General features: G+C 35.4%; 1 protein-coding gene across 1 annotated transcript in view; it reads left to right on the forward strand.

Annotated features, from left to right (window-relative positions):
• The window catches only part of Helz (helicase with zinc finger), a 169,749-nt gene that overhangs the window by 83,701 nt on the left and 58,585 nt on the right, over nucleotides 1-27,463 (forward strand). Inside the window, exons 16-23 of the mRNA XM_077801421.1 lie at nucleotides 440-619; nucleotides 1,135-1,239; nucleotides 8,059-8,237; nucleotides 12,364-12,482; nucleotides 14,229-14,374; nucleotides 15,711-15,858; nucleotides 23,282-23,465; nucleotides 23,896-24,124. Coding sequence (XP_077657547.1) covers nucleotides 440-619; nucleotides 1,135-1,239; nucleotides 8,059-8,237; nucleotides 12,364-12,482; nucleotides 14,229-14,374; nucleotides 15,711-15,858; nucleotides 23,282-23,465; nucleotides 23,896-24,124 — 1,290 coding nt within the window. The remainder of the gene's footprint in view (nucleotides 1-439; nucleotides 620-1,134; nucleotides 1,240-8,058; nucleotides 8,238-12,363; nucleotides 12,483-14,228; nucleotides 14,375-15,710; nucleotides 15,859-23,281; nucleotides 23,466-23,895; nucleotides 24,125-27,463) is intronic.

Raw genomic sequence — 27,463 nt, forward strand, 5'->3', positions numbered from 1 at the left:
TGAAACCTTGAGAGACTTTTCAGTGGATCAGAATTTAAATTATTTTAGTTTCTGTTTTGCATTTTATTTGCTATGCAAAGAAACAACTTTTTTATTTTCAGAAAAAAATTTCTGACACATTTTTGTCACAAACGGATATATTGGCATTATTACTTAATGAACTTGGCAGCCACTAGACTAGAAGTGCTTCGATTTCTTTGGATTAGTTGTCAAAAAATTTTTGTGTTTGGAATAGGACAAGATAAAGTTATGACTTACATGGGCAGACACTCCAAATGACTCTGTTGGGTAATTTTCCTGAAAAGTGGTTTTAGAACAAGCATTAGTTGTTATTGGTGCTGTTGTTTTAATGGTTCAGTAAAATTCAGGATACTTCTGTGTGATATTCTATTCATTACTAAGTTGCATATATTTAAAATGACATTTTTATTTTTCATAGACAATGGGATGAACAGTTGGATCCTCGACTAAATGCAAAACAGAAAGAAGCTGTTCTGGCTATTACCACTCCACTTTCCATCCAGCTCCCACCTGTCCTCATCATTGGGCCCTATGGGACAGGCAAAACATTCACTCTAGCTCAGGCCGTCAAGCACATTCTGCAGCAGCACGAGACTAGGTGAGCAGCTGGGATGTATGCTAGTATTTCAAGAGCAGGGTGCTTCTTTTCTTCTTATTTTAAATACAAAATGAGTGCCAGCAAGACAGTTTTCACCTATCTCTTAAAGATTGAAAGAACAGAAAAAAGACTAAACCCAAAGTACTAAAATTTGAATTCTCTAGAAACACTGTTTTTAAAAATTGGTAATATAGAAAGTGATAGTTTTTAAATAGCCATCAAAACTTGAAGTCTGCCAAGGAATTGTAATATATGTTAAAGCCCAAAGAGCTGGGTTTAGAAAATTTCGTATTTATATGATAGATTTTAATATAATTTTGGGTAACTTCCTTTGTAGCTTAATGAGAAATGTTGTTTCCTAAAGGCGTCATTAAATAATAATGTTAGAGAGCACTGAGTAGGTTGGCAGAAATGTATGCTATTAAGATGGCCACTGCTTTTTTTTTTTTTTGGTATTATACTGCTTGAATAGTTTTGTGTTTTATCATTCTTTTTATTTGCACCATTTATTTCAGCAGGATTCTCATTTGCACCCATTCTAATAGTGCTGCTGATCTCTACATAAAGGATTATTTACATCCATATGTAGAAGCAGGCAATCCCCAGGCAAGACCTCTCAGGTATTTTTTAAGGCTTATTATGTATCTGTATCATACTTTGTTATTCTTAAGAAAAGGTGTCTGCAAAGATTTTAGTAACTTTGGATATACCAAAATCTTTAATTATGTATTGGCATTTGGAGGTTTTCTTTTGAATAATTAATTTTAAATAAGGCAAAATGTAAAAAAATCTTTAACCATTTATTACCTATAGAGAAAGACATCCTTTTTTAAGTTTTGTGTGTAAAAAATGTTACAACCTGAGTAAATTTTGATATGTACCTCTAAAAGCTGGTATGATAAAATAATAAATATGATAAATTAAAATCAAGTTTAAATTTACATTCTAGCACATTTAGTGTTGCAGAGTAGTCATGCAGTTTCAGCTTTATGGAAATAAACATTTGACTGTTATCATGCTGATAATTTCGTGGAAGCTACATATTAGGAAGCATGAAATACTGAAATGCTTTCTGCAACAAAATGTAATTGACTAGAATTCACAATTTATTGTTACTGTTTAAAAGACATAATGTCAAAGAAAATTTTAAGTTGACATAGAAATGTCCTGTGAGTATTTGTAGACATGAAGTGTACTTAAATACAGGATTGTGGGGGAATAAAAATCCTTTTCTTCAGAAAACAATAAAGAATCATTAAATGATTATGTATTATACCATTTGTTTTCATTGCTATATGAAGTTAATGTTTAGTTTGCCATTTTACCAACTAATATATCATGGCCTAGGTTATTCAAATTACTATTAATTCTTGTTTATAAATTAATTTCTAACCACACACTTTTGATTCATAGTTCACTTAACTTTTTATTTCTAGTTGATCCCAGGCATGGAAAAATGAAATTATGCAATTTACTTCTTTAATAACCATAGCTAAAACCATTTAAATGATTTTAGAATTGTATTTAAACAAAAAAAAAAAAGAGAGAAAAAAGTGATGTTGGCTTGTTAATAGATTTTTTTTTTTGCTATGTTTTTAGTGTAGAAGATAAAGCAGGAATAGTTATTTTACCTAGAATCTAGTTGTATTTAATAAGAAAGTATCATATGTAAACAATTGTAAGTGAAAATGTGGTATTTATTCAAGGGTAAATTCACCAATAATTACTTTGCTTCAGAATCTAATCTTGTTCAGATTTGAGTGAAAGTTGAATAGCTAGCATTTTTGCCATAAATGTTTTCACTCTCATGTTGATAAATTGTTTTCTTTGCTTTTATCATTGATAGAGCCTGTGTTTGTGTGGTTTTGTGTGTGTGTTTGTGTGTGTTGCGTGGGAAATGTGGCAATCTCATTTACCATTGTGCTTGATTTGGAAACAGTAGGGTAAAGTCTGCTCAAATCTTGGTGGACTTAGCATATTTCACTTGCTATTCGTGGTGGTAGAGCTATTGATGAAAGTAAAATTTATCATTTTGAAAGTTGTACTTAGCTTTTTCTGTTTAAAATTATTTTTTTGGAGGTTATAATCCAACATATAGTGCCTCTAAATGTGTAGAGTAAGAAGTTATATTCTTATGGTTGTATGGTTGTAGTGGCCCAAATATGGAAACTTACCTGTTTTAAAGAGGTCTCCCTGGGCTGGGGATGTGGCTCAAGCGTTGGCGCGCTCTCCTGGCATGCATGCGGCCCGGGTTCGATCCTCATCACCACATACAAAAGAAAACTGAGACGTTGTGTCTGCCGAAAACTAAAAGAAAAATAGGCATTAGGAAATTTCTCTCTCTCTCTCTCTCTCTCTCTCTCTCTCTCTTTCTTAAAAAAAAAAAAAAAAAGAGGTCTCCCTGTTCCCACTTTTGAGACTAGTTCAGTCCGAGATGAAAAAGTATGATCAAATGCATATGATTTCATTTAGAAAATTGAATTAAATGAGAAAAAAACCCTGACTTCCCTGCATACTTTCTTCATATAAACCTACATTTTCCACTCTGTTTTCCTCTTTGGGTAATGTATTGACTTGTAAATGTATTTCCTGAGAAATACTTGTTAGGATTTATTAGCACCAGTAGGGAAAATTAGACTGACTAACTGCTCTGGGGCGATCAGCTTTCTCCACATGATCCCAGGCTGCAGGGGAAGGAACACAAGAGGGCACCAAGTGTCTGCTCTGATCATGAAGGAGATGGATGTCTTCAGGGAGTGAAGGTTTGCTGTCTTTTGACAGTACTTAGAGTCCAGCCCAGGAAACTTGATAGTGTGAGACTAGCCAGAGTAAATAGCACTAGTTAGTAGGTTTAAATATACTACATGTGATTCAAATTTATAAAATTATCTTAGTTGCCAGGAGTTGAGCTGAGTTCCAGATATTGGGAGTGGAGGTTTTAGAAATCATTTTAGATTACATTTATTTTTACCTTTTACTTTATTCAGAAAGCAGTTTGTTTCTGTGCATGTTTCTGAGGATCATGCACAGAAACAAACTGCTTTCCCTATAGTCCATTTAGCAGGGAGAGGCCCTCTTTGGAGATTGACCGCTTCCTGGGCAAACTGGAAAAATTTGTTGTTGTAGAAAGATCTTTAAAGATGTAATTTTCTTCTGGTATCATGTTCTGATTCTTAATATGTTAACTAATATCATTCAGGAGCTTCATTATTGCATATGAATTCAATACATGAATAAGATTGCAGTGAATTATAATTACCAAACTATGTCCTATTTTAAGAATCATTATAAATCCTGTGGGATATTTGAGTTGTTTTGTTTCTAGAAAATATGTAAATTACGTAATTGGAGTCAATTAAGTACTTTGACCTTTTTGGAGGGTGGGTACTCGGTATTGAACCTAGAGGTGATCTACCACTGAGCTATACTCCCAGCTCTATTTACTTATTTATTTTAAAAGAGTATATTCCTTTTTTTTTAGACATTTATTTTATTTATGTTTTATGTGGTGCTGAGGATTGAACCCATGGTCTCACACGTGTGAGGCAAGCACTGTACCGCTGAGCCACAACCCCAGCCCTACTCCCAGCTCTTTTTATTTTGAGACAGAATCTTGCCAAATTGCCCAGACTGTCCTCAAACTTGGAATCCTTCTGCCTCAGCCTCGGTAGTAACTGGAATTCTGGTTCCTGCCAACGTACAGCCTTATACCCTCCCCCAGCCCTGCCCTACCCTAGGTGCTAGGAAAGGACCCAGGGTTTTGCACATGCACTCTTTCCACTGTGCTACATCCCCAGCTTATGTTTTACACTGTGAACTTGAGTGTCACTTTTTTTTTTTTAAAGATGGCAATGGCCTGTATTTTATTTATGCATTTATATGTGGTGCTGAGAATTGAACCCAGTGTCTCATATATGCCAGGCAAGTGCTCTACCACTGAGCCACAACCCCAGCCCCTTAAGTGTCACTTTTTACTATCAATTCTCAGATTTTGAAAAATGTTAGGTGTGTTTTAAATAATCTTACTGAAAGTATCTGTCTCATTAAATGTTGCATGAAATGACAATACAGAGAAAATATTTAAATCTTTTGAAAGTGAGCACTAGTGTTGTACTTTTAATAAAATAGTCAAGAGATCAAGCTTTGAATTCTTATGGCTTACTTTCTTATTCTTACTTGAGGTAACTTTCCAAGTAATGTGAAAAAGTCAGTAATGATATTTAGAACTTCAGGTTTTCTTTTTTTTCTTTCTTTCTTTCTTTCTTTTTTTTTTCCCTTTGAAGAAGAAGAATCAGGTTCCTAGAGTTAGTTGATAAGTAATTTGAAAAACCATTCTTTTCTATTTTACAATGAAATATTTATTGAAGTAAATAAGCACAAAGAAGAAAATCAATATTATCTATAGCCTCAGTATCCAGAGATAAACACTCACTACTAACACTTTGGAGTTAAGTCCTAATTGTTTCTATGCTTAATTACATTTACTGGGGTTAATGTGAATAGAATCATAGACAATTTGTAAAATGAGGTATTATTTAAAAGTAAATTTGCTTTGCTGATCTGATTAAACTTGTTTTATTAAAATATAAAACATATTTGAAAGTTTTGTCTCTTTTAGAAGTGGTAATTCTAAACTTTGACCAAGTTTACAATTCTTATCACCATAGTGTTTTTAAAATATCTTATTCCTCAATTATAATTTATATTGAGACATTTATTAAATAAGCTTTTTGCTCTGTTTACAATAAAAAAGAAAACCCTGTGTTACGTGTTTCACAGAGCTTGAGAACAGATTGTAGAAGTTTCTGAGACTGGTTTTAATTGCTTGTATTCATGCCATCGTGTCACCTTTTACATTTGTGTGATGTAAATTGAATATTAACTGAGTATTAAAAATGCTGGTTTCAAAGCTGGGCATGGTGGTGCTTGCTTATAATCCCAGGTGCTCAGGAGGCTGAGTTAGGAGGATTCCAAGTGTGAGGCCAGCCTCAGCAAGGCCCTAAGCAACTCAATGAGACTGTCTTAAAATAAAAAATTAAAAGGGCTGGGGATGTGGCTCAGTGATAAAGTGCCCCTAGATTCAATGCTGCTTCTAGTGTCAGCTTTGCTGTGGGAAGTGGAGGACTTCTGTTTGTTGGTGCCAGGTATTCTGCTGCATATTATATATAATTTCTCTAAATCCTTGAGGTTGAGCTATTAGATCCATTTTGGAAATGAGAGTAGATGCATACTGATACAGCCCTTTGATTTAGAAAACTACCTTGACTTCATCTGTATTCCTCTATTGAAAATTTTTATAAATATTTGTATTCCCTGGCTCTACTTCCTATGTTCTCTTTGTCTTGAGCCCAGGTTATCAAAGTTTCCATCTTTACTTTTAATCTGAAACCATTATTTTGTGGTTACTAATGGTTTCCTTGTTTCTGAATCCTGTGGTCAGTTCTTATTTTATTCAGCCTCTTAGCAGCATTTGGTACTGTTACTCTTTATTTCTCTCTTGAAACAGTTTGTTCATTTTGTATCTAATACTCCCTACAGCTCCTGAATTCTCCCCTATTTCAGGCCCTCTCCCAGTTGCCTTACTTTATCCTACTCCTTTTCCCAGCCTCTAGATGTAGGAGTGTTCCGTCATTCATTCTACCTCTAGTTTTCTTTCTTTTTTAAATTTACTCTTTTTCTGTAGGTGATAATATCTCATCTTAAGACTTTGTATTCTCCCAATACATATCGCTTGACCTAGGGATTGAATGCGGGGGCACTCCACCACTGAGCTACATCACCAGCTCTCTTTTATTTTTATTTAGAGATAGGGTCTGGCTAAATTGCTGAGGCTAGCTTTGACCTCACAATCTTCCTGCCTCAGCCTCCCAAGCCACTGGGATTAAAGGTGTGTGCTACCAGGTCAAGCTCTTTCTCTTAAATTTTATCTCAAGTTGATTAGTAAATCGTATTGGCATGACTTTTTTTTTTTTTTTTTTTTTTTTTTGAGGTACTGGGGATTGAACTCATAGCTGCACAATACTCAGCAAGTGTTTTACCACTGAGCTGTGTTGCTATATTGTATTGGCATTGCTCTTACAGTGTCTAGTGAATCTGACCATTTTCACATCTCCATTGTTACCATCCTAGTCCAAGCCACCATCTTCTCTTGTCCATGCCTTTCAACAACCTCCTAACTGATTTCACTGCCCTTACCTCCATCCCACCCAGAGGCGTGTCGATGTTAAATTGTACTGGCTTGTGATAGCTGATCATGTGCATGTCTCACGTGTTCATGTTCAGTGACATGTACTACTCACTTGAAATTGGCCATGGTAATAGTTTTTACACCAGGGAAATTTGCAAACACTACAAATGAGTCCCTCCTCCCCAGCATACCATTGTCTGGTCCTCCCCTGCAACATATTCTGCCCAGAGAAACAGAGCAACATACGTCCTCTAGCAACATAAGTCATGTTGTGTGATTGTCCTGTCATTCTTTTTCTTTAAAAAAATTAAAAAACAATCATTGCTGGACACAATACCTTTATTTTATTTATTTATTTTTATGTAGTGCTGAGGATCAAACCCAGTGTCTCACATGTGCTAGGCAAATGCTCTACCATTGAGCCACAATCCTGTCAAATTCTGAAGGCTTTTCATTAAACTCAGGCTAAATCCAGAGCCTTTATGATTACTCCCAACCCCTGTGTGATCTGTTCCTGTACTATAGCTTAGTAGATGCCTAGTCTTTGTTATGTTGGGGGAGTGAGAGTTGGATGGGTGGATGGATGGATGAGTCTTTTCTGTAGCATTTTAGTAATCTGTAGCATGAAACCTATTAATATTTTTCTTTTGCAATTAATGGAAGAGATGCACTTTCTTAAAGTTTGCATACTTTTGATACTTTTGATTGTTCAGAATTTAAATTTGTTTTAAAATGTCCAGAATCTCAGACAGAGGTCTATTTAGATATAGGTGTAAGAAGTTTTCTAAAGTAAAATGCAAATAACTTGAATTTGTGTTATAAGTGTGCAGTTTCATATTCTAAAATATGAGTTCAGTGTATTTTTGTAAGAATATTCTAGAAAAAGTAATTCCATAGTAGAACGATTTTGAATTTAATTAAAAACCCATATGCATGTATAAAACTTGTTTGTCATTTTGTTGAGATTAATCTAAACTCTTAAAATTCATTAGGTATTTATTTTGTGGTAGCACTTATGCTTTCTGTTTATATCTTTTTTCCTTTTCCTTTTTTTAAAATGGGAGACATCACACTAGATATAGTGGCAGTTTTATGTTAAATTCTAGTACAGTGGAGTGTTAATTAACAATTATGAAGTTTTACTTGTTAATTTCCAGAAATTGGAAAATAATGGTGTCAATAATTTTAGTAATCAGGTATTGTTAAGATGTTGATAAATGTGTATCAGAAATATTATCTTTTTTTTTTACAGGGTTTATTTCCGAAATCGCTGGGTAAAGACTGTCCACCCAGTTGTGCATCAGTACTGTTTGATCTCAAGCGCACATTCCACCTTTCAGATGCCACAGAAAGAAGATATTCTTAAACATCGAGTGGTGGTGGTTACATTGAATACTTCCCAGTACCTCTGTCAGTTGGACCTTGAACCTGGTATGCTGACTCCTGCCGCAATATAGGGTATCTCACAGGGTTAGGGCTTGTGTATTCAGTCTGTAGCCCATGAGCCAAATCTGGCTTGCTGCCTGTGTTTGAATAAAGTTTTACTAGATGGAACACAGCCACCGGTGCCCATTTAGTTGCCTGTTTGCTTTCTATAGATGCTTTTGTGCCACAACACCTGAGTTGAGTAGTTGCAACAGAGACTATGGCCCACAACCTAAGATACACACTATGTGCGCTGTACTGAAAAAATTATCCAAACCCTAGACATTTTCATGACTGTTATTCCATTGGTCAGGTGGTAGTTACTTATAATCACATGAAGAATTCAAATTTGGACATTGTTGGTGTTTTTTTGTTTGTTGTTTTTTATAATTTTCTCAAGTTTTTGTCTTAAATTGCTTTTGCATTGTAGAGACAGCAAGCATTATAGGATTTTTTTTTTTATGTAATACTATTACATTTCTATACTGGAGCTATGAAAAATCAATCTAATATTACACAGGGCCAGATAGAAGATAACAGGTTGTTGTGATAATATGGTGGAACAAAGTAGTATTACTTCAGATGCTTTAAAAGGATGCTCATTTATTACTGTCACATTATAATTGTTGACATTGATCAAAATTTTTTATCTTCTCCTGTTGGAATTGCTTTCAGAGCCAGAGACGAATTCTTCACCTTCTATTCCTGGCACCTAGCCTAGAGTATAGATACCTGGAAGCCCTGTATATCTTAAATGAAGGAATGGTGGCCAACCTTTAAAAAAAAAAAAAAGTTATTGAGTATAGATTTAATTTTAGAAAAGCTTAAATCTTTCTGAGATGTATATAATGAATAAAATAGATGATTAAACTGGGCAATGCCATTAGAGAGAAAAAAAGAAAACAGATGTGCTGCTCAGGTAATGAGACTTATTTTCTGTGTGTGTAGCTCATAGCTAGCTGGTGAGGGCAGTTACAAAAGCGGAGGTTCAAAATGTTTTGAATAGTGGCAGTATCATTGGAATGAGTTATATTTCTTCCCAAGGGACTTCTTTGACTGCAACAACACTTACTTGAAATGTTTAGTATGTTTATTTAACAATCAGTCTTGTTACTTTTTGATCATATTCCACATATTTGCTATGTAGCTAAATATCTAAGCCTCCTAAACAGTATTGTTTTGTGAGAAAGAGTGAAGAATAGCTTTGGAGACCTAGAGTGTAGGATCATCTCTTTTGGAAGGTGACTGGGTCTTTTGTTGTGAATGTTGTTAATACTTCATTTCATTCAGTTCTCATATTGACCCTTTTGAAGATGATTTTACAGATGAGAAAATAAGACTTAAACTAATTCAGTTTGATCAATTCAAGTTACTTTTTCTAGCTTAATCAATAGTGAATATTTTTTTATGATTTATTTATTTATTTCTCCGCTCTTAGAGGCAAATGAATTTTTTTCACTAGTATCAGTTTTTCCAGTTTTATAGTTGTTTTTCTTAATCCTTTAGAATAAAAGCATGAATTCTCAACAGGAAGAAAAATGCATGTGTCCATGTCACGCTTAGGCCACTATTGATAAATAGATTATAGTTAGAGATACTTTTGTTGTCACTCAGAGTCATTTGTTTGAATGGGTGATGATAATGGTTAGTACTGCCAACCAGTAAGATTTAGAAAGTTCCTAACCTAAAAACAAGTTGTCTAGAAAATTGTATAAACCAATTGTTTGGAATTCTTGATATTTATAGAAATAGGTTTTTTAGCTAACTCACAGGAGGCTGGTTAATCCATTCTGCCCCTGGCCTCTGTAGACTTATCACTTTCATTTTGTGGGAAACTACTTTCTGTCCTTTGCTATGCTCCTAAAAAGGAGAGAGCACCCTTCCTACCCAGTGAGTTGGTAGTATGGTGGGAGGACTTCTTTATTCAGTCAGCAAGGAGGGTTTTGCCTCTTTCTCCACTCTTAGAGGCAAAGGAATTTTTTCTTCCTTCCTACATACATAACCGTCTGCCCTAGTGTGAATGGCAACAGCAACCAAGACATGGGATGCCTCCTACTGTAGGCATTTTATCTGGGGAACATTAGATAATGTACTTTAAAAAAAATATTTTTTAGTTGTAGTTGGACACAATACTTTTATTTCACTTATTTATTTTTATGTGGTGCTGAGGATCCAAACCCAGGGTCTCGCATGTGCGAGGCGAATTTTAATGCTCTACTGCTGAGCCACAAGCCAGCCCCAGATAATGTACTTTTTTACAGGGTTGGTAACTGGGGATTGAACCCAGGGATGCTTTACCACTGAGCTACATCCCTATACTTCTTTATTATATCTTTTGAGTCAGAGTCTTACTAAGTTGCTTAGAAAGTTGCCAGGCTGCTGAGGCTAGCTTCAAACTTGCAGTCTTCCTGCCTCAGCCTCCCGAGTTGCTGAGATTATAGGCATGCCCACAGCATCTGGTGATAGTGTGTATTTTTAACACTTGTTATCAGACCTGTATTTTCAGAGTGGTGATTTGTTTTTAAACCAGGCTAAGGTCTTAGGCGAAAAAATTATACATATTTTAGAGAGTCGTACACCACACAATGATGTTTCAGTCAAGCATGGACTGGCTATGTGATGGTGGTCCATGAGAGTCTTAGCAGAGCTGAAAAATTCCATTGCCTGGTGACATCATAGCCATTGTAAAATTGTAGGGTAACACATTTACTCACATGTTTTTGGTGATGCTGGTAGAAAAAGATCTACTGTACTGCCAGTTGTATAAAAATGTAGTATGTACAGTTATGTACTGTGCACAATACTTAGTAATGGTAATTGACAAGTGGGTTCCTGGTTTATGTGGTTACTATACTTTTATTTTTGAGATGGGGTCTTGCTGTGTTATACAGGCTGGGTTTAATTGCTGGTCTCAAGTGATCATCCTGCCTCAGTCTCCTGAGTAACTGAGACTACAGACACTATTGTTATTATTTTTTTAATATTTATTTTTTAGTTGTAGTTGGACACAATACTTTTATTACACTTATTTATTTTTATGTAGTTTTGAGGATCAAACCTAGGGTCTCACACGTGCGAGGCGAGTGCTCTACCGCTGAGCCACAACCCCAGCCCACACTATTGTTATTTTAATGTGTACTCCTGGCCTACACAAAAATGTTTACTCATCCATCTCATGTTTATTGCATCTATTGATTATATTATTTTCACTTGGTTGGTTTGATCTTGTTCATCACAGACCTAGGAGCAAAAGACTACATAACACACAACACACACACACACACACACACACACACACACACACACATTCATATCGTCTAGATGTATAGCAGGCTATACCATCTAGATTAATGTAAGCACACTCTGACGTTCATAGAATGACAGAATTGCCTAATGTTACATTTCTTGGAACATATCCCTGTTATTAAATGACACTTGATTATGTATGAAAAGTAAACCTAAATACTCAAATTAGTAAATTTGCTAATAAGATTCTCATTGTTTTTAGTCTAAGATAAGTTATAATGTTAGATTTGAATGATTTTCACAACTTTCTCCTTTATATTAGATTTGAGTATGTTTTTCTTTAATGTCTGTTTATGTTTAGGGTAATGTTACTTAAGAAGTACCATTATTTTATTTTTGGTGTTTTTGGCAAATAAATTGTGGAAGAGCTTTGGGGCTGTCAGTTGTTTAGTTACCCTTCTTTTAGTCAAAAGACTCTATCTTGAACTTTTAAAATCTTTTCTATATATACTGATTTAACAGTCTTTGAGCCAGATGCAAGTGTTTACATACACATTACTGAGTCATTCTTTTTAAACTCTTATTTTTTAAGTGATGATTTTAATAGATGATTATCTAAATTGAGGATAGTTCTTAAAAATATTCACACTTGGTCTGGGGTTGTGGCTCAGTAATATAGCACTTGACTAGCATGTATGCGGCACTGGGTTCAATCCTCTGAGCACCGCATATAAATAAAGGTCCATTAACAACTAAAAAAATATTTTTAAAAAAGTATTCACACTTCTTGGTTAACAAGCTAAACTCTTTCCTTAGCAGAAAACCAGTGATTTCTACTTCTGTTGCTGCCATAATATACTTTGCTGTGTTTGCTCTGTGTTTCCAGGGTTTTTTACGCACATTCTGCTAGATGAAGCTGCCCAGGCCATGGAGTGTGAAACCATTATGCCTCTAGCATTAGCAACTAAAAGTACCCGGATTGTTTTGGCTGGTGATCACATGCAGGTACCTGCTTTCTTAGTCATCAAGCATACTGAAAATAACTTTTAATTATATTTTGGTGTTTAACATTCTATTTCTATAACACCCTATGAAATTGTGACAGGTATTGCAGATTAAGTACTTCTAAGTATTTCTATTTTAATGTTGTTAGTTGTCAGTGGACTTTTCTTTTCTTTTTTTTTTTTTGTTCTTTCATTTGTTTTTTCTTTTGTTCTTTTATTCATTCTTTCTTTCTTTAGCTGAGAATTGAACCCACGGCCTCACATGTGCTAGGCAAACCGTTGAGCCACAACCCCAGCCCTTAAGTATTTTTATACTAATGGTGAAAAATGCTGATATTTCTGAAGGAAAATTACTGGTCCCAATTTTTTCTTCTTTGTTTAGACAATTTAGAATAAATAATAAGAGTCTTATCAATGTTGTTTTTATTTTAACATTTATTATTTTGAAGCTCATTTCTTTATATAATGAATGTTTGATTCTTATTCATTTTCAGCATGATGTTGGAGATTGAACTCAGGCTCCACCTCTGAGTTACACCCCAGCCTTTTACTTTTTTTACAGAATTTAAATGATCCATCTTAAAATTCCCCAATTTCTGTCTCTAATATGTGTTTTTGTGAAGGATTGATTTTTTTATGTCATAAAAAACAAAGGGCTTAATTAAAAATTATAGTCAAAATGTCAAAGAATATATCACATTTTATGTATTTGCATACCTATTCATGAGAAAGAAACAGTTTTTTCTATTAAGATGTCTATTTTTCGAAATTGCCATTTGGCAACTCTTTTACCACAGCTGATTCAGATTACACCTGCATAGTGTTAGAGCTGTCAGGACACTCAGAGAGGAGGTTCTTATGAAGAAGCAAATTTTGTTTTTGTTCCTTTGTGCAAAGTAGTTTAATTTTGTTCTTTAGCAATAAAAAGTATTACCTAGAATCACTCCTTGTACTTTATGAGGCTAAGAGGATTGTTTTGATTTAGATATCGTGCCTGTAATTCCAGCTGCTCAGGAGGCTGAGGCAGGAGGATCAAAAGTTTGAGGCCAGCTCAGGCAGCTAACCTTGTCCCTATTTCAAAATTAAAAAAAGAAAGAGCTGGGGATGTAGCTTAGTGCTAGGACCATTGCCTAGCATATGCAATTTTTTTTTTCCCAGAAAAAGGAAAGGGGGTTGTTTTGTTAATAATTAAAAATAATTTTAGTCATGATCTGTATGTCCTCCCGGCTCATCGCTTAAAATAATTGATCAGTTTTGGTGAGGTAACTAATGTGACTCCCCCAGTGATACTATGGGTTGCGTCCCTAAAGTTACTGAAGTAGTCATCATTTAGTATATTATTGGAGAAGATCTTTTTTTAAAAAAATTTTTTTTAGTTGTTGATGGACTTTAGTTTATCCATTTATTTATATGTAGTGCTGAGAATCAAACCCAGTGCCTCACACATGCTAGGCAACGCTCTACCACTGAGCCACAACCCCAGCCCCGGATAAGATTTTTATTAATTCATGTATAGAAACTCTAGGTTTGTGTTGCATACCACAATGAAGAATTAGAAATTTTGGCCTAGTTCCTTATAATAATAAAAGGATTCATAGAAAATGTCAACTGATTTTGTATGTTATTTCTTTTAGCATGTTGGGGTTTAACACATCAGAAATTTTACCACAGTGATATTTTATAAGCAAGTTAAAGAATGCTAATTGTATATTTAGTTAAATTTTCTCTGTATGTTTGTCTGTTACAGCTCAGTCCTTTTGTTTACAGCGAATTTGCCAGGGAAAGAAACCTTCATGTTTCATTACTTGATCGACTCTATGAGCATTACCCTGCAGAGTTTCCATGTAGGATCCTCCTGTGTGAGAACTACCGGTCCCATGAAGCTATCATCAAGTAGGTGTGAACTGCCCTCTCTGATTCTCACTTTTTGCTGTCTTTTTGAGGGGTACTCAGATCAGCATATTACTAGGGACAGGTGATTGCAGTTATTCCCAAAAGATTATGTGGTGTTCCTAGTGTTGTAAGTTCTATTTAATTTTATATTTTAAAAAGATCACTTCAAAAGTCAAAGTTATGATTTTTTTCCCCCCAAAAAAGCCACCTCTGGGAACTAAAAATTGAGGTTCTGCTAGCTCTGACATATTTTTCAGTGACTAAATATATAATCTATATGGAAAAACTGCATGTTGTAATAAAGAAATATATTGACAAACCATATATAGTAGTTTATCTGACTCTGGCTATGTTATACACAAATTCTATTTTTTTTCCTATTTTTTATTTTTATTTTTAGGTATCGAGGATTGAACCCAGGGGTGCATATATCCCCAGCTCTTTTTAAAAAAATTTTTATTTTGAGACAGGGTTTCACTAAGTTGCTTAGGGTCTTGCCAAGTTTCTGGGCTGTTCTGGAAGTCAGGATCCTCCTGCCTGAGTCTTCAAAGTTGCTGGGATTACAGGTTCATGTCATCATGCTTGCCATGCATAGTCATGGCATACTTTTTTTTTTTTTTAAATAAATAGGAGCGGTACACTCTAGAGTAATGATAAAAACATCATTATTACATAAACCAGTAATCTAGTCATATTATCATTGTCGAGTATGATGTGCTGTACATAATGTATGTGCTGCTAGGCTTTCTTTAAGAAAAATTTATGTTTTACAACTGGAAGCACAAAATAGGTTTGTTTATACCAGCATCACCAAAAATACGTGGTAACACGTTGGGTTCCAATGCTGTTGTTGGCTGCAATGATAATTTTTCAGTTCCATTACAATCTTATGGGACTACTATAGAATAAGGGGCCCATCATTGACCTGAATCATTATGTGACACATGACTGGATAGTTGTATGACCCACAAAGGGTGAAGTATGTACCAATCAAGAAAACATGCTAGTTAACAAATTTTCTCCTAGAATAAAGATTTCAACTAGTACCGTACTGTCATCATTTCTTCCTTTTCTCTCTATTCTTTTGTACCTTACCCAAATCAATCCATTGAAAAGTGGTACACCAGGAGCTTTCTCTATTGTTTTTGCTGTGGTTATATTTGGAGAAATTATCAGCATCATAGGTATTCAGTGTTGATATTAAAATTAACCACTGGCAGAAAGCAATGTTACTAGAAATGACTGATTTGTGTGTGTGGTGGTGGTGGTGGGTGGGGTGGCAGTTTAAATTAATTTTGATGATTTATTACTCTCTTTTTCTTTTCTTTCTCTGTAGTTATACCTCTGAGCTTTTCTATGAGGGTAAACTGATGGCCAGTGGAAAGCAACCAGCACACAAGGATTTCTACCCACTAACATTTTTTACAGCCCGAGGGGAAGATGTGCAAGAAAAAAATAGCACAGCATACTATAACAATGCAGAGGTACTTTAGTTCTTTTTGCAGATTAACCTTTCTTCATTTACATGGTCTGGTTTTGTTGAGTATTCATATAACATTTTCGTTGATGTGCATTTGTTTCATAGTGTGTAAAACTTATCCTGTCCCTATACATTGATTTATTAAGATGAATCTCCTACTGGAAACGAACACTTTGGTTTACTTTTTGTTTCAGTGGTAAAACATAAAACGCATGATTTCATTTTTAAAAAAGCCAATATTATTCTCATAAGATAGGCTGATTAAACTTTATAGTGCATAATCAAAGGAGTTATCATTTTTAATGAGTTTGACTTGAATAGCAGAATCTTGTGCTTGAAAGAGATCACACAGTTGCAGATAATGACATTTCTGTCTCATCATGGGCTCCAATTTAGTTTTCTTCTAGTTACTGGCTTTTAGAGAGAAAGCTGGTAATATGAGGAGTCAGGTGAGGCAGCAGACAAACCCCGTGAAGACTTTGGAGCTAGGAGGCCAGAAACTTTGTGGTTAAGGTTCTGGCTGTCACAAGACAGTTCTTTAGGGACTTCAAGAATCCCAAAGGAGGCAAGAATGGGGTGATTTTCATTGGGGGAATTCTGATGTCTACTACCTTTGGATCTCATGCTTTACTTACTTTATTTACAAAGAAATGGCTTCTATTATGTAATAGTATTTAATTTCCCTCTAAAAACTGATCAGAGACTTGTATTTAGAAGTCTACACAAGAATATCATCAGTACTTGCTTGATAAAACCGTAATCCAAAGCCAAGAAACTTGACATTTTTATTTAGGAATTTGTAAATTTAAATTTACTTAGGAAACAGTAAATTTAGGAAAGGGTAAACTTTTTCTTTAAATATTTTTTCCCTCTCTTCCTTTTTGGGCAGTTTCTTTAAATATTGGTATTATTTAAAACAACTTGGGATCTCCTTTGTTGGTCTTACATTCGCATTGGAAATCACTGGCCTAGAAATTACCCATGGTAGGTGTTGGGGTGGGAGGGCTGACCAGAGTGTTAAACAGGGCTTAAAATCCAGAAGGCTCTGGATTTTTTTTTTTTTTTTTTTCTGTGACAACAGGGATCAGAGTTGAGTTTTGATTAAACTTGATCCTGAGCCGTGCTTGAGGGTTACCTGAGACTGTTTCTTGACTTGGGTTACTTGTTCCTTCAAAGTGACATGGTATGTTTTTCAGAAAACTTACTAGCTGTAGGATTAAAAAAAAAAAAATTGTGTCTTCCTGGACTATCAAGTTTACTTAAAAAATATTTTTGAAAAATATATTTGGGGCTGGGGATGTGGCTCAAGCGGTAACGTGCTCGCCTGGCATGTGCGGGGTGCTGGGTTTGATCCTCAGCACCACATACAGATAAAATGGAGATGTTGTGTCCACTGAAAACTGAAAAATAAATACTAAAAAATTCTCTCTCTCTCTCTCTCTTCCTCTCTCTCTCTCTCAAAAAAAAGAAAAATATATTTTTCATATTAAAAAATATAAAACCAACATTTATGTGACCTTTAAATATAAAATGTAGCTTTAGAGAAATTTCAAGCCACCTTGAACTTCATCAGAGCATGGTTGTTTAGTCACTCTCTTTAGTCTCATGAATTATTGCAATCAATTTAGACACACGTTGCCCCAGGACCTTTCTTCAAGTGGAAAAAAACTGATCCTAGTTCACTGCAGGGAAGACATTTTGAATTTTTGAATACCAGAGTAGGCCTACTTGGTTATCAATATAGGCATACTGGAACATTTCTAGAAGCCTTTGACTTTTCTGTGGTACCACCTGATTCCACTGAGCTACATCCCCAATCCTTGGGATTTTCTTAATGGTATGAAATTAAAGGTGAAACCTATGTTTGTTTTGTGTATAGAGTAAGAAGAGCAAGTGGCACCAGTTAATTGATAGGGGGAAATGAGATCTCTTCTGTAAAAATTCTGACTAAAATTTACAGAGTCCTTGAGAATAGATTAAATGCCACTGTTATGAAAATAAGATAATGTTGGGGCTGGGGCTGTAGCTAAGTGGTAGAGTGCTTGTCTAGCATGTGGGAGGCACTGGGTTCGATTCTCAGCACCACATATAAATACAATAAAAGTCCATCAACAACTAAAAAATATTAAAAAAAAAAGATAATCTTACACAGACTTAACCGTCAAAATTAACTTAAGACAGGTTGGAATTGAAAGCAAAATTAAAGAATCTGGAGCTGCTGGTATACTCATGGTATTTTTGCTTATATAAGTCTCCTTTGTTTAGGGAATGTTTTAAAAATTTTTATCATGTACATTTTAAAAAAATATTTATTTAGTTGTAGATGAACATACAGTATCTTTATTTTTATGTGATGCTGAGTATCAAACACAGTACCTCACACATGTGAGGCAAGCACTTTACTGCTGAGCTACAGCCTTAGCCCCTTTATCATGTACTTTATGCATCATGTGAACATGTGGTAGAATAAGAGAAAGTGTTTATTTCTCTTTTTGGTGATACTAGAGATTGAACCCAGGGACAATTGAAAGCTGAGCTATCCTCCCAGCCCTTTCCATTTTTTATTTTGTGACAGAGTCTCTAAGTGCCCAGGCTGGTCTCAAACTTGCAGTCTTCCTTCCTGCCTTAGCTTCCCAAGTAGCTAGGTGCCACTGAGCCTGGCAAGAGACGATTCTTAATTCTGAATTTAAATCCCCCAAATAATGAAGTTGTCTCAGCTTAATGTAGAATTAAATACTATGCTCTTCGGTATGATTCTTAACCTTAAGAAATTCAGTGAGTTGGTGAGTGGTAGGCAAGGCTGTATGTAGGTAGGGAAAATGAATCTGTTGTTTTTAGTGGGACCTGAGACAAAAAAAGGAGAATGTGATATTTGCTTCATATGTTTTGGGAATCTGTGGTTATTTGTGTATGTATTTATAATTGTTATATCTTCCTGATGGATTGACCTTCTTATTGTTATAAAATGTCCCTCTTTATAGATAATATTTTAGTTGCTGTTTGCCTGGTATACTTTTTTTCCATCTTTTTACTTCCATCCTTTCATACCTTTGAATCCAGCGTGTCTTCTGTAGGCAGCATATCACTAGAATTTTTTAAAAAATAAATCATGCCTGATTATTTTAAATTATTTATTAAATAATTTAAAAAATAAATTTATGCCCTTTTGTTGGATTGTTAACCCATTTATACTTATTGTTACTATTTATGGTTTTTACCTCTGGCTCTTTATAAAACTATTTCTCCTTTATTACCTCCTTTTATATTAAGCTATACATATTTTTTAGCATCATACTTTAATTCCTTTAATAAACTATATATATTTTATTTTTTTACCTAGCAGTTTCTCTAGGACTCATTATATTTATCTTACTAGAATCTACCTCAAATTGTTATTAACTTCTCATGATATATAGAACCTTTACTTCTACATACAGTGTCAATGACTTCTTTTTTCTTTCTTTCCTTTTTATGCTGGTGTTATGCAATTAATACACATATGCACATATAACAAACTGAATAATACGTTGTTATAATTATACTTTATATGATCTTATTTAAAATTTTCCAAGAGAAAGTGGGACTAGCATATATTTAAGAGTTTGCTATATTAACCTTCTTATTTAATATTTCTGATTCTCATCATTTCTCTGTGTTACTGTCTGGTGCCATTATTCACCCACTTCTTTTGTGCTTTCATTGTCATACATATTAGTTTTCTGTATGTTATAGCCTAACATGTTTTACGCAGTGCTCTTTAATTTAGTTAAGAGGGGAAAGGAGAGGAAATGTGCTTCTGTACTTCATCTTATGATTACCCACATAATAACCTGTTCAGTAGTGCTCTGTGTGGATTTGACATTTGCTGGTGACACTTGCTTTTTGCCTCAAGAACTTCTTTTAGTATTTCTGGTATAGAGTCTTCTATTAAGGATTCTCAGGTGTTTTTTTTTTTTTTTTTTTTTTAGGAATGTCTGTTTTGCCTTCATTTTTGAAAGGTGTTGCTGGATATGAGATTATTGGTTGAGTTTTTTTTTTTTTTCTTTCAGCACATGGAAATGTGTTCCCATTGCTTACTAGCCTTGATCGTTTTTGATGTGAAGTCATATGTTAATTGTATTAGAATCTCTTTGTAAGTGATGTGTTGTTTTTCCTCTTGTTGTTTACAAAATTTTATTTTTGTCTTTGACTTTCAAGATTTTGACTGTGGTATGTTTAGGTGTGCATCTGGATGTGTTTATCTTACTTGAAATCATTGACACTGGATGCAAAGATCAGTGTTTTTCATTAGATATGGAAACTTTTTAGCCATCATTTTTTTGAACTCTCTTTTGTTGGTTTTTGGTACTGGGGATTGATCCCAGGGGTGCTTTATCGTTGAGCTACATGGCCTTGAATTTGGGCTCTTCCTGTCTCAGCTTTCTGAATTGCTGGGATTGTAGGTAAGTTCTCTGAACATTTTTAATTCGTTGCATTCCTGTTCTGGTTTTCACATTATATGTATGTTGGTGAGCTTAATGGTGTCCCTTTGTTCATTTTTTTGTCACCGTTTTTGCTCATTGTTCTTGAGGTTGCATAATCTGTCTTCACATTTACTGAGTTGTTCTTTTGTCAGCTCAAATCTACTTTTGAGTCCCTTGGCTTAGTTTTTCTTTTCATTTATTTTAATTTTCAACTGCTTGGAGCATATATTGTTCCACAGTGTGATCCAGTGAAGTTGGGTTTTGGCAGAGGCAGAGCATTGCCAGTTTGTGAGGCTTACTCTTACCCATTCCTTGGCAGAGGTTATGAGTAGTTGCTGGGGGAAGGTTTGGAACTTGCTCTGTTCTGGCTGTCCCACTGGCATCCACCCTAGTAACAGAATCTCTGTGAATGTATGTGTGTATGTGTGTGATATGTATCCTGCCATCTAGCTGCTTCCACTACCAGTGTGGACCTTCTGTAGCCCAGACTGGAAGAGGTTGGAATTTGCAGATTTTCATAGGCTGCTGAATAGGACTTCTCTTCTGGGAGTCTGTTCTGGGAAATGGGGAAGATGGGAACTGTCATTGGCTACCACACACTTTGAATCAGCTCTCATCCAGTGCAGAGCTGTACAGGAAAGGGGGGCTGCACTTTCACCCACTGTCCCACTTTGGGCTTCCCTGTGTAGCAGGAGATGGGGATCAGGGAATAGGCACTGTCTACTTCCGGCTGCTCAACCTTCTGCAGTGTGTGGCAACATAAAATAGGATCTGCCAGTGTTTACAGGTTGCCAAACCACCAGGAATAGCTCCATTACCCCAGGGAGCTAAGGGAGATGGGAACTGCCTAGATAGAAGTTGCCTGATGAGACAGTCCTATGAGACAGAGCTGTGAAGAGGGCAGGGGGTGGGGTGCAGCACCTAGGTTACTGAGTTCTGCAGGTTTTATTGAGTAAATGCTTTTTACTTTCTTCTGAACTCTTTGATCAATCTCCAGAGCCTTTACCTGTTCTCACCAGCTTCATGGATACTTGTTTGGGAGAGGTTTCCCCAAGCTTCTCATACCAACATCTGAACTACAGTTTTATGCTATCAAGAATCTAAGGCTGCGAACAGAGGAATAAAGTGGAGAAATGATTATGTGTTGCTTAGTGATAGGATCTCTGTGGCAGGGGACACAGGAGAGGTGTCTCCCAAGTTTTATCTTCCTCTATGTCTAGTCACTTGGGTAAAACCAGTTTCTTTTTTATTCTTTACTGTAATATACTTAACCCCACCCTTTTTTGTTACCCATAGTGAGAATACCAACCAGTGTTTAGTCTGGTTTGTTATTTAGAGTCCTTGAGCAGTCTGTGTATTTGATGCCCTGCTGTGTATCATTATTACAATAGTAGACAACTATAGTGTCTATTCCCTGATCCCCATTTCCTGTAGTCATTCATTAAATTTGTGTCTAGAATCAGGAACTGCTTCCCAGCCAATAATCCTCAAGGTCTTGAAAAGACAAAAATTGTCGGGCTGGGGATGTGGCTCAAGCGGTAGCACGCTCGCCTAGCATGCGTGCGACCCGGGTTCGATCCTCAGCACCACATACCAACAAAGATGTTGTGTCCACCGAGAACTAAAAAATAAACATTAAAAAAAAAATTCTCTCTCTCTCTCTCTCTCTCTCTCTCTCTCTCTCTCTCTCTCTCTCTCTCTCTCTCTCCTCTCTCACTCTCTCTTAAAAAAAAATACATGTTTACAAAAAGAATTCATAAATTGCTCATCACTATTATAGTTCACTTCTGGTGACTTTTTAAAAAAAAACAAAAAAAAAGACAAAAATTGTCAATTTGTTCTAAATTATAAATTCAAATAAATTTTATTAATAAATGGCAAATAAATTGTCTACTTAAGCCAGGCAAGGTGACACGCTCCCATGGTCCCACTACTGGGGAGGCTGTGATGGCAATGTCACTTGGGCTCACAAGTTTCAGACTAGCCTGGGCAACATAGCAAGACCCCATCTCAAAAGTTGAAGTAGTACTTAAAAGACATGTTTTAAAATTTTTCTTTTTGCTGTATGCTTCTCAGGTCTTGCCTGACCCTGGATTGATGCGCGCACGCGCACACACACACACACACACACACACACACACAATTAGCACTCTGTTTTGTAAATAGATCATAATTGCTTAGTAGGCAAGGAACATGTTTTATTAATCTTTGTATTTCCCACTATGCCATACATTGAAATTATTTGATTAATTCATCTAGTTAAAATAGGTCAAATTATACTAAAAACCCTATCTTAATCCAGTAAGTAGGGTCCAAAATATTCAGTTGCATAAAATATATTATTATTTTATTGCAAAGATAATGAAATGGCCTAGCTGAACTTGTGCCACAAGAAGGCTATGCATTCTGAAAGTCTCTCTCTCTGATGTAAATTTGTATTTGGTGTCAGCTGATGGTTATTGGCTGGTCCACGTACTTAGTGGTGGAGAAGGCAATGCTGTACCCTGCTTGTATTGTTGGGACTTAATGGTACACTGATTATAGGAATCTTCTAGTTGGCTAGTTTCATTAGCCTAATCTGGTGGGAGCAGACTGAGAAGCACTGGTTATGTGAGGACTTGTTTTTCTAATTTCATATCCTTTTCCTGTTCTTCTTTCTGTACAGAAGCTTGAGCCTATTCCCAGTTAAGCATGGAGCTAGGTGAAAGATGTGGGCCAATTACATTTTCTCTTATTTTCATGTTTTCACTGGTTACATTATTATAGAATTTTACCGTTTAAAATGTGAATATAAATTTATTTTTATCACTTTGTTCACACCAGCAAAACATAATTCCCATTTAGAGGTATTTTTTTAAATGGCTTTTGCTAAAATGGGATCCTTTATAAATCTATTTCACTTACTGTATTCTTTCTCCAAACACTGGTGATAACTTTAATATGTGTGTATGTGTCTGTTTAAAGGTATTTGAAGTGGTGGAACGTGTAGAAGAGTTAAGAAGGAAGTGGCCAGTAGCGTGGGGAAAGTTGGATGATGGCAGTATTGGTGTGGTGACTCCATATGCTGATCAAGTGTTCAGGATACGTGCTGAACTTCGAAAAAAGAGATTATCTGATGTGAATGTGGAAAGGGTGCTAAATGTTCAAGGTAAGCATTAATTGGAATAAAGTAAGTTATTAAATGCTTAAGGCCTAAAGTGTGTTCACATTTGATTTTTGTAGATAGACACAGTACCTTTACTTTATTTATTTATTTTTATGTGGTGCTGAGGATCCAACCTAGTGTCTCAGTTGTCCTAGGCAAGTGCCTTACCACTGAGCTACACAACCTGAGCCCCTCACATTTGATTTTTAATTCTTATAAAAGATATCAGATCTTTAAGAGATCCTAGATCACTTCTGGACCAGCAATGAAGAATTGCCCCACTGTTTTCCAGAATGGCTTCACCATTTTACATTGCCACTAGCATCCTCACCATTTGTTATCTAGTACTTATATTTTTAAAAATGCAATGCTTTATTATATCAGTGATTCAGAATGACAGTCTCAAGCATTTAAAAAAATTTTTGTCTTGTAGGAAAGCAATTCAGAGTTTTGTTTCTTAGCACAGTACGGACAAGACATACTTGTAAGCATAAACAGACACCAATTAAAAAGAAAGAGCAACTTCTGGAAGATTCCACAGAGGACTTAGATTATGGTTTTTTATCTAACTACAAGCTTCTCAACACTGCCATCACAAGAGCGCAGTCCCTGGTTGCTGTGGTGGGTGATCCCATTGCTCTGTGTTCTATTGGAAGATGCAGGTAATCATGTTACTGATTGACATATTAAAGGGGGAAATGTGAAGTAATTTGTATGTCTGTGTATACATGTATATTTATGACCTTTTGGCTAATTAAAATCAGGCTTCAATGGAAATGGAAAAGTATATTACTTTGGGTATATTCATTGTATGCATAATTGTGTAATCATTAATTTAATCATTATTTAGCAGATACTTCCTTAGTGCCTTCTCTCTTTTAAGCATTCTTTTATCCACTGGAGATACATCAGTGAATGAAGCAGACAAAAATCTCTGTCCTTGTGGGCTTATGTTTTATTGGGGAGTAAAGAAAGACTGACAGTGAACTAAGTAAGAATATTATATAGTATTTTTAAAAAATATTTATTTTTTAGGTGTAGTAGGACACAATACCTTTATTTTATTAATTTATTTTTATATGGTGCTGAGGATCAAACCCAGGGCCCCACACATGCTAGGCGAGTGCTCTGCCACTGAGCTACAACCCCAGCCCTTGTATAGTATTTTACTTAGTAAGTATAATGTAAAAGAAACAGGACATTAAGAGGAATTAGACATGAATGTGTGAGGCAGACTGGTTTTTGATGCAGTCAGAGCTGGCCTTGTGAGAAGCCAACTTTGGCAACAAGAGCTATGAAGTGTCCAGGAAGAGGAGCAGCTGGTACTAGGAGCCCGGGTGGTTTTGGGTGGTTGTGCATTGGTGTATCTTTGAGGGAGGTGTTGAGAGCCACAGTGGAATGGCCCCTGGCATTTTGCCAGAAGGAATGGTTGAGAGGTGTTGAGAGCAAGCCATTAAGATGATGATAATTAAGTTAAGCTGTGTATAATTGCTGTGACTGGATGATGCTGGATTGTCAGTTGTATATAGACCCCTGCTGTCAGGCAATGGGGCGCCTGGCTACTTTTGAGTTCCTGTTGAGTTCTTTCGGGGATTCCTAGAGAGTTCCTGGGGGGGGGGGGGAGGGAGTTCCTGGAAGGGCCCAGTGGGTGGCTGGGTGGCGAGTGGGTGTTGGGGGAAGTTCGGGCAATAAAGGAGTTCCTATTTGAACCTAAAAGTGCCTCTTATGCCCAGCCAGACTGTGGCAGGGAGGCTGAATTTTGTATTGCCTGCCCCCCCTTTTATTGTTACTTTAGTTTCAATTTTTTATGAATTCCCTTTGTAGTGGTTTCTCTCAGTACTTCAATGTAAGTAATTCTTTGCATCTGGTAAATTCAGAGGAATCTTAAAATTAAAGGGGGTTAGAAGTGGCCATTACTTGTCTCTAGATAGGATTGTTCATATTCATTAGGCTGTAGTTATAAGGAACAATTCCACTAAAATGAGGTTTAAATATCAACCAAAACAAAAAGTTTTCTCTATATTCTTGTGATTTTTTACTAATTAATAGGAATTTAAACTGTATGAGGCCAGTCCTATTTGTCCTTTGGAGTATTGAAAATCTGTGTTAACATTGTTTTTAAAGGCATTTGAACAGAAATTTATAATATTCCTTATGAGAAAGAAAGAAATAAAGACATTCATCAGAGATTACTTAAAATTTTATATGTGCGGTAATATCTTTCACAGTAAGTTCAAAATATAGAAAGAAATTTAGACATTCCCAAATCTGCCTTGGCTAACTGTTTCTTTTTTTTTTTTTAATTTATTTTTTAGTTTTAGGTGGACACAATATTTTATTTTTATGAGGTGCTGAGGATCGAACACAGTGCCTCATGCATGCTAGGCGAGCACTTTACCACAGAGCCACAACTCCAGCCCCTAATTGTTTCTTTTTAACATGTGAGAATCAAAGTAGAAAAAACTGTTAGGACATGACTCTTTAGAAATCTGTTTTCTGTTCTGTTGTAGGTGTGGTAGAATTAATTGCCTGTTTTCATATTTAGCAGGAAAAAAATTTCTAAGAGAAAGGGTCAATTTGGGACCTTTAAGAATAAGGTTCATGTATTAGTTTAAGACTCCAAAAGAAGTTAATTTTCTTTAAAGGGGAAAGCTATTCACAAAGGAATCAAGTAAATGATTATAATGTATGGCTACATTAGGAAAAATAACTTTCTTTTAAAAATAACAAAGCTTGGAGGAATCATGATGTTATCTGCAGTTTTGTTGTAACATGTCCTTAATTTCTCATTTAAAAAATAGATTGCCATTCATTTGGAGTCACTAATGACAAGCTGTAGAGAAAGGAATATATTACTTTCCAGGTTACAAATGAGTAGAACTGCATGTATTAATAAGTTTACTCTCATCATGAGAATTTTATTTTTTATTACTTTATGTCCATTGAAAATGTATTTGGTTAGGATGTTGCTGTGGTATTTTTCCATTGTTGTTTTAGTTATCATTTGGTGAGAACGTATATAATTTGATTAAAATTTATTATATTAAAACATATATAGAACAGGATGACAGAACAACTAGACACTTTTGGGGAAAGAAGAATCATGAGTATAGTGTGAAGCCACATCACTGTTGGGCTGTATAAGTAACTGCAAATATTTACAAACCTGAATATTTTTAAAGAAACCTTTCATTGAGCCATATCATGCTGTCAGTTGCATGAGGTCAGCACTTCTTATCCCTTCTCTGACATGAATTCTTATTTTCTCAGAGCAAATAATGAAGAATTCTTCCTGAAGTCACTCTGTCAAATTGTCCAGGGCTAATTTTTAACTTGAAACTAGGTCTTATGGTTGCTGATTTTTATCTTCTTAGCTGGAATATGCCAAGAACCTCGAATTAATTTATTTGCTAAGCAGAATATTTTCAGGGAAATAATAAATTGTGTGTGTGTGTGTGGGTGGGTGGGTAGGGATCATACATTCCATAACTAAATGGGAATAATGATTATCTGTTTTATTTGAACAGTGTAATTGTGACTGTAGTCTGAGTTGATGGTTGAGACACAGATGTTTAAACTTTAATCTTGTTAATTTCATTAGAAATTAACTTACTCTCACAATGCAAGTAAAGGTGGATAATATAATGTGATTTTCAGGTCCTATAAAAATGGAGAACACCCTCCCTCACTTTTCATTTGATATTTATAAAAATATTAGCATAATATTCCTAGATTATAATCAAAAGTTCAAGGAATGATTTTTGTATAAAGTCAGTTATATATCAGTCAGTTATATATATTTTTTGTTTTATTTTTAAATGGGATTTTTTTCTATTAGCCTGAAATAAATGTAGTAAACTTCTCCCCACCCTGTTCTCCATGCTAGCAGATGCTAACGCTGTGGCAACCGATTATTGACAGCTCTCCTTCTGCCACGTGCTAGGTTATGTGCCTTGCACACATTGCCTGATTCAGTCATCCCAACAATTCTGCAATGTAGC

This window comes from Urocitellus parryii, chromosome 7 (assembly GCF_045843805.1).
Source record: "Urocitellus parryii isolate mUroPar1 chromosome 7, mUroPar1.hap1, whole genome shotgun sequence".
NCBI lineage: Eukaryota > Metazoa > Chordata > Mammalia > Rodentia > Sciuridae > Urocitellus > Urocitellus parryii.